The 19,648-nt window shown below is 48.0% G+C and overlaps 1 protein-coding gene and 1 long non-coding RNA gene across 3 annotated transcripts in view; one reads left to right on the forward strand and one right to left on the reverse strand.

Moving 5' to 3' along the window:
* LOC141998969 (uncharacterized) overlaps window positions 1-8,115 on the reverse strand; it is a 125,276-nt gene extending 117,161 nt beyond the window's left edge. Inside the window, exon 1 of the long non-coding RNA XR_012641931.1 lies at window positions 8,087-8,115. This is a non-coding gene — a long non-coding RNA (uncharacterized LOC141998969). The remainder of the gene's footprint in view (window positions 1-8,086) is intronic.
* LOC141998967 (urotensin-2 receptor-like) overlaps window positions 7,505-19,648 on the forward strand; it is a 39,086-nt gene continuing 26,942 nt past the window's right edge. Inside the window, exons 1-2 of one of the 2 annotated variants that reach the window (XM_074972005.1) lie at window positions 7,505-8,644; window positions 15,894-15,916. In XM_074972005.1, the coding sequence (XP_074828106.1) occupies window positions 7,505-8,593 (1,089 nt within the window). In that variant the 3' untranslated portion in view covers window positions 8,594-8,644; window positions 15,894-15,916. Of the gene's footprint in view, window positions 8,645-15,893; window positions 15,917-19,648 lie in introns of those variants that run through there. The other variant, XM_074972004.1, reaches the window with a different exon arrangement.

Below are 19,648 nucleotides of genomic sequence, written 5' to 3' on the forward strand. Positions count from 1 at the left end.
AGGAGAAGGTTAATAAATACAATAAAATAATAAATTAATATATATTACTAATATTCTATATTTTAATGGTTTTAAGAGATTACAAATAAAATCCGTGGGATTTCTTACATTTAAAGTCCAGAAGAGACCATTAGGTCTGACCTCCTGTATAACATAGCCTACAGAATTTCACCAAGTTATTCCTCTATTGAGCCTAATAACTTATCCTTTAGTCAAACACATCTTCCAGAAAGGCATCCACAGTCCTCATTTATAGATTTCAAGAGACAGAAAATCCACCACTTGCCTGGATAGCTTGTTCCAATAGTTAACGACTCTGACTGTTAAAAATATGTTCCTTAATTTGTGCCTTGTTTAAAGCAACAAGTGCAAACCTTTTTCATTTCTCTCTCCCGCACAGTCCCACTCGTTACACTGATTAGTCAAGTCACTCTCAGACATGGTGGGCCCACTCCTGCAAAGTGCTGAGTACCATCAACTCCCACTGGTGTGCAGGAGTTAAACCCACAAGAGAAGACATGCATTTTTTTTCCAAGGACCAGGTATTCCTCTGCTGCGGAATGACCGCAGAGAGCAAACTGCTCTTTATAAAAGCTTAAACAGGAATGCCCTGCGATCTGTGTGAGGCCTCCCACATGTTTCCCAGAACAAGCGTCTTGGGGATTCATTAGTGCTCAGCGTTGCTCAATTAAATATTCTTCCACTGAAACAAAAATATATCAAGAAAGCAGAAGCTTATTAACCACATTTTCAAGTTCTCTTTTTAGAACTAAATGTTGCTGCTGGGTCGTTAACACACCCTGGGCTGCAATCTCTGATCTCCCTAGCATGTGAAAAGAGAGGAGAATGTGGGGGCAAGAGGGGGAAAGCGTGTCACGATGCTGGTCTTTACCATCATGTCTGATCATCCAAAAAACCAGATAACGTGGCAGAGGAATGAATAGCTATTCTTTCCTATTTTGGCCATGTGTGCTGGCCGTTAAAATGAAGAATGGTGCCAAAGCAAAGACGACAGGTTCAAAACAGAAAGGATCACAAAAGTTTTATGCAACCTACTATTTGAGACGAATCTAGTTATGCCAAATCCTGATCTCCCTGGGGTCTGTGGCAAAACTCTTATTAACTTCAGGGCAACCAGCATTTGGCCTTATAAACAGTCTATTGAATTCCCAGCTGCTCAGCTGAGCAGCCAGGATGGCATGTAGCCTTGTACATGGTGGATTCAGACTTTACGGTGGAGAGAATTTCAGTCTCAGTACCCGGATCTAAACTCTTTTGATACTGAAGCTGAACCAGTTAAAGCTAATCCCTGTCCAGCCGAACTGTATTGGAGAATCTGGCTCTCCCCCAGCAGGATGCAAATCACATTTAACCCAGCCACTTTATTCAAGGTAGTTTAAAAGTCTGTATAGCTGTGAAGACACAGACACATATTTGCGGTTGCAGCAGCACAGCCTGATGCTGTGGCTTCTTGTCAGACTGTGTAGCAAATTACAGATGAGAATTCAATCAAATATTTTCATCGGGCCAAATCCTGGTCACATTGAAGTCAATGGGCATTTTGCCACTTTGTAGTAAGCTACAAAACTGAGCCGGGGGTTTTCACTCAAACATTTTCAGTTGTGCTCAAACAACATAAACAAACATGGGCATCATCTCAACAGGCTGGAGATACGGGGCGGTTTTCAAAAGCACAAAGATCAGCTAGGCCTCGAGTTCCCCCCGGAAGTCAGTGGAAATTGGGGGCCTAATTCCCATTTTTGCCTTTGGAAAATCTCCCCTTTAAATATGGATGGCCCAAACCCACACCAGTCTTCAAACCAGGGCCGGAATCCAGACCTCCACTGGTTTTGCAGAACAAAACTACCCCCTTGCCCATCTCTATTTTCAAAATCGTTTTATAAGTTTTTCTTATAAACCTCATTCATTCCTTTAGGTAGTTGAGAGTAGATGAATCAGCTGTCACTTTAAAGCTCAGATTTCAATGTAGCTTGAATACTCCCTTGATATTGAAAGCAGATAGTGAACAAACAAAATTTAAACTGCCAACCATTTAAAACAAAATCAGTATGCTCTTTCAGCCTCCTCAGTACTGTCCCTGCTATTGAAGCCTGGCCATCACTGTCAAGGTCTGTCTCTGAACATGCCCAGAATGATAGACACTTACTCGCTGAGAAACATAAGTGCTACCTCTGTCTCAGTTTCTCTCTGTTGCTGTTGCTGTTCACAGGGTGATCTGCTCCAATGCATTTGGCTGACTTAAGGTAAAGCATTGAGCTGGCACTTGCCAAAGAAGGAAACGCTGGAAAGAAGACAAAAACAGCAATAAAAAAGGCAAAGAAAAGCCCATGAAAGATCCACATCTTGGTCTAAATCTTGCTGTCACTCTTTTTTGGGGGGTTATGGCAGTATATGCCTTTGCTGGTGGCATAGTCAGTCTCACATGTAGAAGTCTTACATATTCAAATCCATTTCTTCATAATTTATTTCTTTGAGCAAGAGAGGGATAAAAGGTTTAGGCTACTCAGGTTCTGTGGGTTTCCACTGCTCCACAACCTGGACCAAGATGTTAATTACTACCGACCCACATATCTCCACAGGCACCACCAATCGTTTCGCCCCTCAGTGCCTTGGTTTACTTCTTACTCACCTTTGCAAAGTCCTTTCAAAGTGAGTGCTAAATATTATTAAGATTTCACTTCTATGCACCCACACACTTGTATAATATGAAGCAATGTCCCGCTGGGCTGGCTCTCTGGGGAGCGCTCCAGGGAATTACATTCATGAAACTTCTTTGTGCCACCGTGGGTGAGGGCAGCTATACCCAGACTACATGCACACGGATGTTCTCTCATAGGGCTTGTCTACACAGTGGCACAGTGCAGACTACAAGAGTGTGAACTGCACAATGTGCTCATGAGTTGTGCTCTGACTGTCCTGTGTGTAGACCCTGCTGGTGCCTAGTTCGCACCGATGTAATTCTGTTTCAAACTGGACTATGTTAATATGGAGCAGGTAGAATGCAACATGTTAGCGCACTCTACAATTCACACCCCCGTAGGCTGCATTACACCACTGTGTACACAATCTCATAGTGCAAACCACTATAGAGTCAAGTCACAGTGAACAATAAACACAACACACACGAGTCACTGTCCAGCAATCTTCCGCCATGCATTGCATTCTTTACACAGCCTTGAGAAGCAGGTCAGACTGCATCCTGTCCAGCCAGCCATTTCATGTCACCACGGGTGTGTGTGTTCCTCCCCGCTCCGCCCCAGCCCCTGACATCAGAACCTGCAACACATACTTTGGCAATACTCTGCTCATCCAACACACAAGTCCTGCAAACTCAAGTTTTCTTCATCTGATCATCTTGATAGTATCAGGTATCACTCCGATGATCCTGCAAATTTGGCAAATTACCTCCTCGTTAGTCATATGCATAGTATAGCTAACACGCAGCAATCCCCTGTAGTAGTTCAGTTCAAAGGCAGAAAACCTCTTAGGATATGTCTACATAGGAAAAAAAACAAAAAACAAAACCCGTGGCTCAGGCTGCGGGGCTGTTTCATTGCTGTGTAGACTTCCGGAGTCGGGCTGAAGCCTGAGCTCTAGGACCCTGTGGGGTGGGAGGGTCCCAGACTTATATGGACTTAGATGTCACCATTGTCTTTGTCATTTCATGTGATGTCTTTAGAGCTAACTTCTCTGCTTCCAGTGCTGCTCTTTCTAGCGCAGGATGGTGGTGACCAATCCCAGTCGTGGCTTTAGCAGTTCAGTTGTGTCAGGATGATGAATGCATAAAGCTAGGTCAGGCTATGCCCACTGACTCACAGTATGTTCTTGGGCAAGTCATTACTCCTGGGGGAATTCTGCACCAAAAAATTAAAAATTCCGCACACAATATTTTAAAATTCTGCATATTTTATTTGTCAAAATAACACAATATAATCACGCTGGTTTCAATTATTTTGGTAATTTATTTAAACTATAGTAAAAGGGATGGAGAATGGGAGTGGGGAGCATAGGAGGAAATCCCCAAACCCTCTCTGTCTAATAGTAGTGTAGCTAGTATTCACCCTTTACTTATAGTTATTAGTCAACAAATATATGCAGCCACATGGGGGAATTCCCTAAGAACAATGGGAACAATTCACTAAGCAGGCAGGCTGCTACATTCTGCTTTGTCCAAGGGGACAAAGCCTGCCCGATGCCTACCTCCTCAGAAACACCCCAAAGCCCTGCCCCTCCACACCGAGCGTGCTGCAATAGTGAGCGAGAGAGATACAGTGTCTCTCTCTCACTTGCACAACTGCCCAGCCCTATCCCCTGATCGTGATTTACATCTCTACCGGGTGCCCAAACCAACCTGTCCGCACTGCTGGAGAAGGGCACACGACCGACCTTGCAGCTTCCCTTTGCTTCCCCATCAGAAGTCATTTTTCTGCAGAGAAGCAAAGAAATCTGTGGGGGCCATGAATCCTGCACACGCGCAATGATGCAGAATTCCCCCAGGAGTAAAGTCATGCCTGCACAGGGATGCTGGAACAATTTGTACAGTGGCGGTGCTGAGAGCCATTGAACCAAACTGCAAACCCTGTATATCAGGAGTGGGCCCATGCGGCCCATCAGACCTTTTAATCTGGCCCTCAGCTTCTGCCGGGGAGCGAGGCTGGGGGCTTGCTCCGCTCTACGCAGCTCCCGGGAAGCAGCCAGCATGACCCCCTTCCGGCTCCTATATAGTACACAGAGGTGTGGCCAGGCAGCTCTGCGCACTGCCCCATCCACAGGTGCTGCCCCCGCAGCTCCCATTGGCCACGGTTCCCAGCCAATGGGAGCTGCGGGGGTGGTGCCTGTGGACGGGGCAGTGCATGCAGAACCGCCTGGCCGTGGCTCTGTGTAGGAGCCAGAGTGGGGGACATGCTTCTGGGAGCTGCTTGAGCTCAGCATCGCCCAGAGCCTGCACCCCTGAGCCTCCCCCCTGTGTCCCAATCCCCTGCCCCAGCCCGGATCCCCCTCCTGCCTGCTGAACCCCTCAATCCCAGCCTGGAGCACCCTCCTTCACCCCAAACCCCTCATCCCCAGCCCCACCCCAGAGCCCACATCCCCAGCCGGAGCCCTCACCTCCTCCCACACCCCTACTCCCAATTTTGTGAGCATTCATGGCCCATCATACAATTTCCATACCCCGATGTGGCCCTCAGGCCAAAAAGTTTGCCCACTCCTGCTGTATATGATGGAAACCACTTCAAGCCAGAGGGTACAGCAACACCCCTAGTTCCAGCACCTATGTGCCTTCACAAGGGGATTAATGATCCTTCCTTTCCTGGTGGTTGTCTTTGTGAAACTAAATACATAAGACCCTGATTCTCCCTTGTGCCAAGATCAACTTGTTGTAGCGGGGGAAGGGGAGGGCAGCAGCCAGGGAGGTGGTTATGCCTATCTCTTTCTCAACCTGGTCCAACTCCAGTGTAACTTACAGAATCACAGGGCGGGAAGGTACCTCCAGGAGTCACCTGTTCTAGTGCAGCTTCCCACACCGAGGCAGTGGGCAAGGAAACCTAGACCATCCTTGACAGGTGTTTTTCCAACCTGTTCTTAACAACCTCCAACGAGCCAACCAGCCAGGTGAGCTGCTCCACTGCCTAACTACCCTTATAAATAAGAAGAGTTCCTTAACATCTCAACCTAGCTAACCCTCCCTTGTTGCTGATTTGAAGACTGTTAGGTCTCCCCTCAAGACAATTGCACATGCCCTCACAGATCAGGTTTTCTAAACCCCTTGCCGTGTTGTCACTCCTTTCCTCTTCCAGGAAACACTAAGCTGACACTAAACTGGGAGGAGTGGTAGATACGCTGGAGGGTAGGGATAGGATACAGAGGGACCTAGACAAATTAGAGGATTGGGCCAAAAGAAATCTGATGAGGTTCAGCAAGGACAAGTGCAGAGTCCTGCACTTAGGACGGAAGAATCCAATGCACCGCTACAGACTAGGGACCGAATGGCTCGGCAGCAGTTCTGCAGAAAAGGACCTAGGGGTTACAGTGGACGAGAAGTTGGAAATGAGTCAACAGTGTGCCCTTGTTGCCAAGAAGGCCAATGGTACTTTGGGATGTATAAGTAGGGGCATTGCCAGCAGATCGAGGGACGTGATCGTTCCCCTTTATTCGACATTGGTGAGGCCTCATCTGGAGTACTGTGTCCAGTTTTGGGCCCCACACTACAAGAAGGATGTGGAAAAATTGGAAAGAGTCCAGCGGAGGGCAACAAAAATGATTAGGGGTCTGGAACACATGAGTTATGAGGAGAGGCTGAGGGAACTGGGGATGTTTAGTCTACGGAAGAGAAGAATGAGGGGGGATTTGATAGCTGCTTTCAACTACCTGAAAGGGGGTTCCAAAGAGGATGGCTCTAGACTGTTCTCAGCGGTAGCAGATGACAGGACAAGGAGTAATGGTCTCAAGTTGCAGTGGGGGAGGTTTAGGTTGGATATTAGGAAAAACTTTTTCACTATGAGGGTGGTGAAACACTGGAATGTGTTACCTAGGGAGGTGGTGGAATCTCCTTCCCTAGAAGTTTTTAAGGTCAGGCTTGACAAAGCCCTGGCTGGGATGATTTAATCGGAGATCAGTCCTGCTTTGAGCAGGGGGTTGGACGAGATGACTTCCTGAGGTCCCTTCCAACCCTGATATTCTATGATTCTATGATTCCAGAGGGGCTGCTCTAATGTTCAGTTCCCAGCTGGCAGGGCAAGCCCTGTCCCAAGCCCTCTCCCAACAGCCCCTGTGGGGCAGGCCTAGGAACCTCAGATGGCTTCACACCAGGAGGGGTCATTCTCACCTGGCCACTCCATCCGCTCCTTTGCCCACCACAGAGGGGCAGAAGCAGGAGCCGGGTTTGTAAAACACTCTGTTAATTATTGCCCAAGGTTTGTCACTCGGCTCCTGGTGGCCTCATTCCCGTGCCCAGAGGAGGAGGCAGCCTGCGATCTGTGCCCCTGGCCCTGCCCATTGCAGGGATCCAAACCACCGAGGGCTGACCCCCTGCCCCTCAGCACCCTTCCCGCCTCCCCCCGGCCCGGCCATTTCGGCCCCGGGGTGACCCGGGCACGCCCAGACACACGCACCCAGCTCACCCCCATCACGAGCCGAGCGTCCGACGGCCACATCCTCCTGCCCCCCCCCCAACCCCCCCGGCGCGGCTGCTGCCGGCAGCGTTCGCAGCCCGGAGCCACTCGCCGCCCGCCCGTCCCCGGCGGCGGCTGGGGGCCGGAGCCAGAGCCCTGCCCCTCGCCAAGTGGCTTGGCCGGCTGGGACTCGCCCCCGGGCTGCAGAGGGCCCCGCTGGGCGCTGGAAGGGGCTCGGAGGCGGCTCCCTGCACCGGAGCCTCCTGTCCCGGCTGAGCAGCGGCGCCGGGGAGCGCGCCAGGCAGGGCGCAGCAGCCCGGGCGATGCCCGCCGCCGGGCGCCCTGCAGCCGGAGGCCGCCTGCCCTGAGCCCCTATGGAGCCCAACCTCACCGCCGGCGGAGCAGGCAACGCGTCCGGCCGGGCGGCGGGCTCGGGCGGCGGCGGCGGCGGCGAGCTGCTCATCGCCTTCGGCGCGGTGCTGTCCTGCATGTGCGTGGCCGGGGTGGCGGGGAACGTGTACACCCTGGCGGTGATGTGCCACTCGGCGCGCGGCGCCGCCCCCATGTACAGCTCCATCATCAGCCTGGCGCTGGCCGACCTGCTCTACCTCTCCACCATCCCCTTCATCGTCTGCACCTACCTGGCGCAGGACTGGTACTTCGGGGACCTGGGCTGCCGCGTCCTGCTCAGCCTGGACCTGCTCACCATGCACGCCAGCATCTTCACCCTCACCCTCATGTGCGCCGAGCGCTACCTGGCCGTCACCCGGCCCCTGGGCAGCCTCACGCGCTCCCGGGGCTACCGCAAAGCCACGGCCGGCGCCGTGTGGTCCGTCTCCCTGCTGCTCACCCTGCCCATGATGCTGATGGTCACGCTGACCGAGGCGGGCCAGGCCGGGGGCAAGGTGAAGCGGATGTGCGCCCCGACCTGGAGCGCCGACGCCTACCGGACCTACCTGACCGTGCTCTTCAGCACCAGCATCATGGCCCCGGGGGTGATCATCGGCTACCTGTACGCGCGCCTGGCCAGGACCTACCTGGAGTCCCAGAGGAACCCGCCCCACAAGGAGGGCAAGAGGTCCCCCCGGCAGAAGGTGCTGATCATGGTCTTCAGCATCGTGCTGGTCTTCTGGGCTTGCTTCCTGCCCTTCTGGGTCTGGCAGCTGGTGCGCCTCTACCACAGCTCCCTGCAGTTGACTTCTGAGACCCAAAAGTGCATTAACTACCTGGTGACCTGCCTGACCTACAGCAACAGCTGCATCAACCCCTTCCTCTACACCCTGCTCACCAAGAACTACCGGGAGTACCTGCGCAACAGGCACCGCAGCTTCCACCGCTTCACCTCCTCCTTCCGCAAGCGGAGCTCCAACCTGCAGCGCTCCTGGGGAAGGGCCATGTCCTCCAGCAACCAGTATGACTACGCCTCGGAGTCCCTGGGCATGGCCACGCTGAAGGACAAGTGAGGAGGGAGAGGGGCTCCAGACACGTGGGAACCAGAGGAATGTCTGTCCAAGGTAAGGCTTAAGGGCCCCATAAAGCCACGGTACCGCGGGGAACTGGCTCTCTGGGTACTTCCTTTACATCTTGGGCAAACTCCTTCCAAGCTTTGTCTAGCTCCCGCTCCGCACTTGTTTTACTTTGGTTCCGTGGTACTACAATGATGCCCAGGCTCCAGGACTAGAAACCTGGCAGTCTGAAATCTCCCTTGTCCGGTCCATAGTACTGTTAACTGTTCAGAATGTGTCTCAGGAAACTTTGAAAGACCCTTTCCTATTTCATCTTAAACTTGAACTCTCTTTTATACAGTAGAGTGTTCTGCACTTTGATCAAACTCTTCTCAGAAGTGTGGAAAGGCTGTATGGGTACATTCATTGTGGCGATGCGGCCAACCCCAGGCACGACAGACTCATGGGCCAAGCCCTCTGGCATCATGAGATTGTCTTAAAAATCAGGTGAAACTGAATGAGAAAACATTTGGGGTTCTTTTTATTGGCCTCCTGGTTGTTGCTGCTGTTGGGTTTTGTTTTTGTTTTCTTCCTTAGGGATTGGATTTTCAAGCTTTTCTATGTAATCATGACAGCTAGAAACTTTTTTTTTTTTTTTTTTAAAGAAAGCTGGGATTCTCTAAATTCCTAACTCCATGAGCCTGGGCTTTTAAAAAACCCCACTAAATATTGTGAGACTCGTGATAAAATGGTGACAGTTGGTGACACAGTTGTGGGGGACATGCATCAGAACAATGTTCATGCCAGAATCTCCTTGCAGCCTGCACCAGTCTCTTTTAAGAGCAAGATGAGGAACTTAATGAATTAAATACCATGCTGGTATTGTTTCCTGATTGTGTGATTCAACAACTAGAAATTGCTCTGCTCCCTTGAGCCTTTCTACTGCATTTTCTAGGGAAAAGAGGGATGATTAGGTCAGAAATTGACATAATAGGCCAAATTAATTACTGATGTAACTCCACAGAAGTCACTTTGGCTCAGTATAAACTACTCATTATTGTTCTTCCACCTAACATCTAATAGCAAACCTTCAGCACACCCATTTCAAAAATATGGTTGTAGCCTTTTTTTTAAAGGGTAAAACCTCAATTCAGACAAGATTATTAAGAAGCAATGGATCATCAGTGGTTTTCCCCTCAGTCGACTGATCGCTTCTTCACTCAGCACAAGGGTCTGTAATTATGAGAACCAAAGACACCGATCCTTGGCTGCCACAGTCAGGGCTGAAGAGAGGCTGGGAAAGGGGCGACAATTGTATCAGGATCCCAAGCACAGGTCACCACCCAAAATGTCTAACTGGGATGAAATGAGAGGGGTTGAGGCCCCAGAGAACATGATATACCAGGGCCCCAGATTTCTCTCAGCAGACCTGCTCCTAGTGTAACATGGAGTGGAGGAGTGGGGACAAAGATAGCTTTAAGCTATCACTGTTTCAGCCTGTACTTTACCGTATCATGCAGACTAGCTAGCTAACTAAAGTGTCATCAAATGATAGCGTTTAAGGCCAGAAGGGACCACTCTAGTCTGACCTCTTGTACATCACAGGCCACCAGCACCACCCAGAGAATAGAAGGGATCAAGGTCCACCAGTGTCTAAGGCTCCCGCCGTGGCAGGGAAATGATTGAGATATACTCAGATAATCCTGATAAATGACCCATATGCTGCAAAGGAAAGCAAAAAAAACAAAAACAAAACAAAACAAAAAAACCTAGGTCACTGCCAATCTGACCTGGGGGAAAATTCCTTCACAACCCCATATATGGGGATCAGTAACACCCTGAGCATGTGAGCAACAAGCAACCAGACAAACACCTGAGTGAGAGAGAGAGTGTGCTCCGTGCCCTGGCCCAACCTCCCTCTTCCCCCCCATCTCCAGCTGTGATCATCCCTGCTGCTTCAGAGAAAGAAGATTCAAAAAACCCTCTCAGAATACATGGTACGGGGGGGGGGGAGGAGGAAGGGGGAGATCCCTTAGTTATGCTGGCCACTGGCCTGCTGAAACCCTGAAGCATGAGCTTTAGGTAGATTTACATAATCTAACATGCTTATCCCTGAGGTGTCTGGGTACCATGACATAAGGCATTGTTAGGACACACAATGTGCCATGTACTTTTACAACATTTTAAGTACTTGCCTTTTTTGGAACTAACCCACGGTTGGATTCATCATTTGTAACAAATTTTCCTTTCCTTTGCTTCACATTTCTGGGCCTGTCTTCACGGGCAAACAACACCTGTTAAAAAGAAACAAGGTTAAGTTTCATTCTGAAAGGAGATGTCTCTTTCTCATGCTGGTTGTGGGTGGAATGCTGCTGTCAAGCAACAGAATAATACGATGGTGAGAGGAGAACCACTGCTTATTTGAATCAGGCTGTATAGATTGCAGGTGTTGTCCTTGCAGCTTGCTCATATCTGAACAAAGGGGATGTTTCCTCATGACCATACAGTGAAAAAAATCCACGCTGACTGGAGCCTGTTCTTGTGAAGTATTGAGTATTTGTGACTTCCATTGCTCCTCACAGGAACAGGCCCTTAAAGGCCAATTATGTAACAAGATGGTCCCATGCGAAAATGTAGTTGTTTAATCAATGGAAAGTAGAATTACAAAGTTATGAAGAAGATAAATCAGTCTTTGTGGATGAATAAAGTACATTATAGAATTGTAGGACTGAAGTTGCTTCAAGAGGTCATCTAGACCTTTTCCCACCCTGAGGCAGGATTAAGTATACCTATACCTTCTCCGACAGATGTGTGTCTAACAACCTAGTCTTAAAAATCTCCAGTGACAGGGATTCCACAACCATCCGAGGTAATCTGTTCCAGTGCTTAACTAACTTTACAGTTAGTTTTTCATAATATTTAACCGAATCTCCCTTGCTGCAGATTAAGCTCGTTACTTCTTTCTCAGTGGACATGGAGAACAAATGATCACCATTCTCTTTATAACAGCCTTTGACATATTTGAAGACTATTATCATGCACATCTCGGCCTTCTCTTCTCTAGACTAAACATGGCCTGTACTTTCAACCTTTTCTCATAGGCCAGGTTTTCTAAACCTCTGATCATTTTTGTTGCTTTCCTTTGGACTCACTCCAGTTTGTTCATATCTTTTTTTAAAGTGCAGTTTCCAAAACTGGGCACAGTACTCCAGCTGAGACCTCACCAGTGCCGAGAAGAGTGTACCAATTGCCTTCCATGTCTGAAATACGACACTCCTGTTAATATGGCCCAGAATGACATTTGTCTTTTTCACAATAGCATTACACTGTTGATTCATCCAATTTGTGATCTGCTATAACCCCCAGATCCTTTTCTGCAGCACTGCTGCTTAGCCAGTTATTTCCGATTTGGAATGCTAGTCTTACTATCTGAGGATAGTCTTCTGATGTTCTATTCTATTTAGGTTCTTCAATACCATGGTGATGGGTATGGTATAAGTGCCTATGCTTTAGCCTAGGTAAAGAAGAAGGGGTAATTAAATCACATGATGTCACAACCCCAGAAAGGGATAGACCCAGTTCGTATGACATTGATGGCTCCTTCTCAGGCTCAGGTTGGCCACCCCTGGTGTGGTGGGTGGTGCACGTTGTCTGCAATTTTGGTCTCAATTCACACTGGAGTTGGACTCATGGTAGGACCCCATTAATCCACACAGGGTTGGAATAGTTTCTGCTAAAGAGGGTTAAACATGGTAAATTTAGTGAATATGGACGAGACAAAACTCTTTTATAACAGTATTAGCAAGTTGTTTTTTAGACTAAGTTGTAGTATTGCCAACCCCAAGCTTGGAAAAATCACGAGTCAGGCCCCAAAGATCATGAGACAGGATTAAGTTATGAGATTTTGGGGTCCTTTTTGTGGCCTCTGGGTTTCTGTGCCTTTAGGGTACACTCGCTTCATGCTTTTTTCTACAACCACAAGGGCTAGAAACCTAACTTTTTTTAAAACAAAAGAAAGCTGATATTCTCACACAATAACATGAATCCAGGAGCTGGTGCTTTACAAAAAACTCCAGATATCATAAGACTCATGATAAAAATCACAAAAGTTAGCAACCAGTTGTAAATCAGAAGTAACTCCCTTGATGTCAATTCGCTTGTAACTGAGAGGAAAATGTAACTCCTTGTCTAGAAAACTTTTTTTAACATTGTTTGAAAACAATTTTACATGGGTTGCTCTTTTTTAGTCTGACCAGGCAAAACCAGAAACTACTTTTAAGCCTTATTTTTAAAAATGGTTCCCTGATGCAGGTCAAACTCCAGTGAGCTTTGGTTTGTCTGATCCAAACTTACAGATCCCAGGTCTCAGCTAATTTTCCAGGAACGAGGGAAGTAGTAGTTTTAGGTAGTATAGCATTTTGCTGTTGTTTGGCCAGAGTTTGTGACTGCAAAACACTGTGCCCATTTCTCAGCAAAATTAATAATTTCATCATGAGAAAACTCATCCAGACTCATTATGTGTTTATGGTAAAATAATAACCATGAAAAGGACCACTAGTCAATGCAGTTCCCCCCAAAAGTTTTCCCCTTCATTCATCTCAGCTAGTTTCTTTGTTGCAGACACTGTAGATTTTCTAGTTTCTTTGTTGCAGACACTGTAGATTTTCTATCTTCAGTCTGAAAAAAGAACAGTGCTGTTCTGTGGGACTGGTGAAAATATTTGTTTTCCCAGGAGCAGATGAGCTCCTTTGAACCTTGCTGAGTTGCTGCGGACACTTCCATTTGTTGCTGGCTCTTCCACCTTTTAAAATAAGCTCCCAATAAATAATTGAAGGGCCTGCTGTCCATTTTTAATGATTTCAGTGGCACTTCAAAACTGGCATATGTGGCAGGGAGTTTGCAGGATGTTTGATTCAGAGGTTAATATTTGGATCAAGTGATTTAGGTATTCCTAAATCAGTTTTCATTAATATGTCATTGAACGTAAAAAGAGGAACAATAACAGGAGTGATTCTAGGAACATGTTGTAGCCTTTCTAAATAGTGGGCCCTTAAATTAATAACAAGGGGGAGGCAGGACCAGCCTGAGGCACTATCAAGATGAACAATTCTTGGATCTTCCTTTCCATACAGAACCAGCAATTTATGCTCAATTTCCTCACCAGCAGCAAGACCAGAGGAAAAGGCATAAAAGCCACTTCCCATCCCAGCCCTCTAGCAGCGGGATATTCCTGCACCTGGTCATTTAGATTCTTGTCAATCCTAAAGCCATCCCTTGGGCAAATCATTTAATCATTGTCAATTTCTTTGGAACGTGTATCTTTTCCTCACCCAAAACAAAACACCACCAAAAAACCCCTCCCCGCTGCCAGTGTTAAATATGCAAGCAAGTTAGGCTATTTTACAAATGTTTCCTTCAAAGAAAGAGGCTGTAGGAAATAGCTCATGATTTCAGGAGAGGTCCACACGGGTTTGGAATGGCAGGGGCTAGAGAATACCACCCCAGGACAGTTATTTCCTAACTGTTGTGCTCTGCTGACATCCAGCTAAATGTGCCTACTATTGTATTTCTGTGGAGCAGTGTGGTCCCCTAGTGGCCAATTAGGGAATTTCCTATGGATGACCAGAGGCAAAAATTCACTGCCCGTGTCAGCTTCTAAAAGGTGTCTGGTTGTAGTTAATGAGGTCATAATATTGCTTTATTTTGTAATATTCCTTTCATAGTGTCACATGGAGAAGAAAGCCATTAAGGAGAGAGATCTTATTTTCAAAGCCTAATTTGTGTCCCTCGTGTTTCTAACTGGGCAGAATCCAAACTGGCTCCAGTTTTGTGATTATGTGCACCAGCCTCACTGGCAACCTCCAGAGGAAGGAGCAGGACTCTGGGAGTAGGGTAACCAGATAGCAAGTGTGAAATATCAGGACACTTTTTTTTGGGGGGGGGGGTGGAAGGGAGGGGCTATAGCTGCCTATATAAGTCAAAGCCCTTAATATCAGGATGGGACATCTGGTCACCCTGCAAGGGACTAACTAGTGTTCGGCATAGCTGCTGCAGCAGAGGGAGTTAACACATTTTAATTTGCCACATAACATTAGTGGCTGATTTAGGTGTTTGTTTGGGGATTTTTGTGGGGGGAGTGGGGGTGGCTGTATGCATCAATGCTGGTTTAATTTACAAAATTCTAGTGGCATCTTCATAAACTCCCCTTTACACATCCTTTAAAGGCAAGAAGGGTTCTAACTGAAAGCTAGCAGTGAGGATAATTGGCCCACTGTTTAGGGTCTGTGTGACCTTGGGTGAGTCACTGAGGCCCAGCTCCACAAAAGAGATGGGTGCTGTGTTGCTCAGTGTCGCAGCACCCAGAAAATCACAGGAACAACACTGTGACCCACAAAGCCTGAGTTAGGTGCCTATGCTCTTATACAATGAATGGGGACAGGGAGGTACTTTAGAATCGTCATCATCACTCCCATAACTGCATTGGTCTTTTGGGCACCATCATTGATGAGCAATCAACCGTCTCCATCCCAATGATTGCGTGTCAATGCTTGAGTCTCCGCAAAGTCCATTCCTGTCCACTCTTTTATGTTGTCAATCCATCTCTTCTTCTGTCTACCTCTTTCTTCTTCTTTTCCCCTGTACTGTCTCTTGGAGGATGATCTTGCATAGGCCAGATTATCTTGTTACATGGCCATACCACTTCAGCTTGCACTACTTCACGGTTGTCAGGAGGTCTTCATATGACCCAGTGCATTGGGTGATGATGTTGCGGACCTCTTCATTAGTGACGTGGTCAAAGTAGGAGATTCTCAGGATTTTACAGAAGTATCTCATCTCTACTACCTGTATTTTATGTTCAAGTTCTGCCATAAGGGTCCATGTCTCACATGCATACAGAAAAATGGAGATGACCAATGCATGCAGCAGTTTCAGTTTGGATTCCAGGGAGATGTTCTTATTCTTCCAAATTGGCTTTAGCTTTGCCACTGCTGCTGTTGTTTGCGCAGTTCTTGCCCGAATTTCTGCCTTGGATCCTTCATCAGTGATGATTGCCCCCAAATACTTGAACAGTTTCACTGTATCCAGTTCCTGTCCACTGACAGTGATATGTGAGCTGATCCCATCACATTTGTTTGTCATCCACTTGGTTTTCTCTGCACTGATTTCCATGCCATATTTTGCGGAGATTTCATCCAATCGTTTCACAAGGTTGCCAAGTTCATCTTCGCTGCCTGCCAAGCCATCAATGTCATCAGTGAACTGAAGATTTGAGATTGTTCACCCCTCCACTGCTGACTGTGCATATGTGATCTTCTAGGGCATCGGTTATTATGCGCTCCAAGTAGATGTTGAACAGTGGTGCGAAACCACCCTCCTATTGTGCCATTGACGAGAACTGCACTGCTGGCCTTGGCATACAGTTGTTTAATGGTAAGAATAAGCTTATGAACAACATTGTAAACAAACATTCTTCATGTTTGCCCAGAGAGCTTCATGCCATACTCTGCCAAACGCCTTTTTGAAGTCAACAAAGATGTGGCAGATGTCCTGCTGATGTTATAAGTACTTCTCACCTAGAACACGGAGGTTGAGAATCTGTTCTGTGGTACTTCTTCCAGCACAAAAGCCAGCCTGTTCTTCAGCGATGATATTCTCTGCTTGTGGCTTCAATCTGTTCAATATGACTTTCAACATCACTTTGCTGGGATGGCTAATTAAGCTTATGGTCCAGTAATTTTGACACAATTGCAGATTGCCTTTCTTTGGCAGAGTGATGATTAGTGACTGTGTCCAAGTGGAAGGCCACTCACCCGTCTGCCAGATCTTGCTGCCGATCTTGGTGAGTACATCTATTATTATTTCTCCTCCAAATTTCATCAGTTCAGCTGAGATGTTGTCAATACCTATAACCTTTCCATTCTTGAGAGATTTCACACCTGTCTCTACTTCTTCATGTAGTATTGGAAAGTCATCCTTCTCTGTTGAATCTGGGCTGTCTAAGACACTAGGATCCATTTAGAGTAGGATCCACAAAAAACAGCATGCTGTGTGGGGAGCCACCTAAACTAGCCAATGGTGAATGCCGACAGGAAGAGCATATGCTAAGCCTTGGCCCTTTTATGGCATTTTGTGCCTAAATCTGGGCTGCAAGGAGGCGCCTATCTCTGCTTGTGATTCACAAACTGGGGGAAGACAGATGCTTGGCTGCAAAAGTGACATGTGGGCCCTGATCCACTCGGTGTGCTCAGAGGCTTTTGTGAACAATCTAAGGTGCCTGTTTCTCGCCATTCATTATACAAGAGCCTAGGCGCTTAACAGAGGCTTGGTGACTCACCCTGTGATTTTCTAGGCACACAGAAAATCAGCGTCACACCTAAGTACCTTTGTGAATGTAGGCCCTCAGGCCTCGGATCCATTCCTGTAAAATGGAGACAGTGGCACATTCAGCCTCACAGCGGGTATGTGAGGATAAATCCATTACAGATAGTGAGGGGCTCTGACACTATGGAAGTGGGGATAATATAAGCACCTAACGCTCTAGGCTCTAGTCAGACTGAACCCTTAATCCAAAGGAAGGTTCTGAAACTGGAGTGTGCTCTCAGGACTGAAGTAAACTCCTGAAGCTCATGCCAGGAGCTTGTTCTGAGCTGAACTAAGCTCTGGGCTCAAGAAGGCTTCTGTGTTACGTCACACTCCCCAGCTGAAGGGATCTCCAGGGCTATGCTAAAGCCTCCAGTTGGAAGGAGCTTCCCCTGGAGCAGGCTTCCCAGCTAAACTGAATCTCCACCTGAAACTGGCAATGGTGTAAGACCATCTGTATAGTCCTGTAAGCCCATCCCTAATAGCTTTTGGCCAAACATCCCCCTCCACCTGACCCAATATGGAGCCTCACAGGTACTAGCCAATGCTGCAGCCTTTCGCACTGCCAAGGAAAACATCACCAGTGTGGTACCCCAAGGTGAAAATATGTCAGTTCCTGTTTTGTTTTGTTTTTCTAGATAAGGACAATTGGAAGGAGGAAAGGAGAATCCCCCCTGCAATTGGGTCCTATTTCTCTGTCTCTCATTGGGACCCAGAAAGGAATTTTAATATAACTTAACCATTTCACAGACCTGCTTTCTGAGCCACCATCTTCTCTATTCCTTCAAAGCAATGGGCCCAAGAGAGAGTGAGAATAACTGTGGTCCAGAGGTGAGGGCACCCAGCTGGGAGAGCCAAGATCTATTCCCCTTACACCAATCACTCTTTCATTATTTACCTACACTGGAACAACTACGAGAGACTGTGGGACCCCCACGTCAGAATATCCCAGAGCTCAGTGATTAGAGCACTCACTGGAGAGGTGGAAGAGCATTGTTCAAATCTTTGTTCCCCTCTGGCAGAGAAGGGGGAAATGAACCTGGGTCTCTCACATCCCAGGTGAGTGCTCTAACCACTGGGCTAAAAGTCATAGGGTGGATAGTGCCACCGCTGCTGCGGCTGCTCTGGGGTTTAGGTGGGAGATGGCAAGACACAGGCCCAGAGGCAGAAACATAGATGCTGAGGGAACTTTTACCCTGAACACTTAGGTACCAAGCATGTTTAGGCACCTACAAGGTTTGAGGGGAGTTTTGTGGATCATAGTGGCATCAAAACTAGGACTCACACATTTAAATCTGGGGTTTAGGCTCCTAAGCACCTTTGTGGATCTCACCCAAAATAACTAATTTCAGCAGAATAAAACCACCCATCAGTGTCCTATACATGGGTATTATTAACTGGCCTCCAATATTAGCTGTCGTTGGCAGCTGTTGTGATTTATAATTAACATGGTGTTCCCAAAGTTGCAAAGCAAACTCCACTTTACTAGCTGCTTGATCACAGCTCATTGTTCAGGCTCTAGGGTGCAAGGAGGCTTTCTGCATGCATCCAGATTAGCATCTCAAAGTCAGCGCCTGTATTTCTGATTCAAAACAACTGTGATTCATCCAAGCAAAGATACGACAACTAAACTGCAAGTCTATAAGCCTGGAGTACTGGAGAAAGCCACGAGTGGTTTAATTATAATGGTGTAAGTGGTGAAGTCACTGGTCAGGGCCCACAAGATTATAGGGACCCAACCAGAGTACTATTTCAATTTAGAACCTAGGAGTCCAGAGAGACAAGGCAGGTGCCGTGCGCTGTCTGGAGATAAGGAGATTGCACCCCTGACTAGGACAGTGGATAGGACCCACGCATCCAGGAGCCTGGATACCTACTGTCTGGAAATGTAACCAGATGGTAGATACAGACTACCTCCATTGGACAGAATGCAGGTATCCAGAAATTGGGGTGACGGGCTGTCTGTGCTGATGCTTAAAGGGGCTTCTAGCTGTGTAGTATGCTTGGATCTAGCCACACATAGGTATCCCCATTTGTGCTACCACCAGCCCGGAAGAAGTTGAGCCAAACCATGCCATGCAGCAACGGAGACAGGCCTCCTGGGGAGAGTGGGGTCCCCTGGCCCCTGGGGAAAGGGGCAGCTGAGAGGTGGGCCCCCTCCAGCTGGGACAACCCTAGGCCTCAGATGTGAGCACCTGGCAAGGACATGCATGGGGGGATCACAGTGTTGGAGGCTGGGAGCAGCCTGGAGACACTCCCCTTATCCCCCTTGACCTCCCCCCCCCTCAGAGTGCAAGGTAAAAGCATCAGCCACTTTGCATGGGGGGAGGTGGCAGTGGAGACAACAACTTGTAGCACTGGGGAAGGGAGACCTGGGAGGCTACATCTGAGCTGGGGAGGTGGGGGTCAGGGAGCTGAATTGGAGTTGTTGAGGGTGGGGGAAAGGGGTCGGAGTGGAGCTCAGGGGCTCTGGATCAGCACTGGGAAGGGGAGGGTTGGAGGGATGCTGGGGGGAGGGCTTGTGGGGGCCTGGGGAGGTGGATTAGGGAAGTGTGGGGGCAGGTAGTGAGCTAAAAGGGGCTGGAGAGGGGATTAGATCAGGGCTGGGGGGAGCGAGGGTTGGACTGAAGGAGGCTGGAAGGGGGTTGAGGAAGAACTGGAGGGGAGTAAGGGGGGCCATGGAGGGAGCTGGGGGGGGTTGTAGTGGGTTGT

Source organism: Natator depressus, chromosome 14 (genome assembly GCF_965152275.1).
Source record: "Natator depressus isolate rNatDep1 chromosome 14, rNatDep2.hap1, whole genome shotgun sequence".
NCBI classification, from domain to species: Eukaryota; Metazoa; Chordata; order Testudines; family Cheloniidae; genus Natator; species Natator depressus.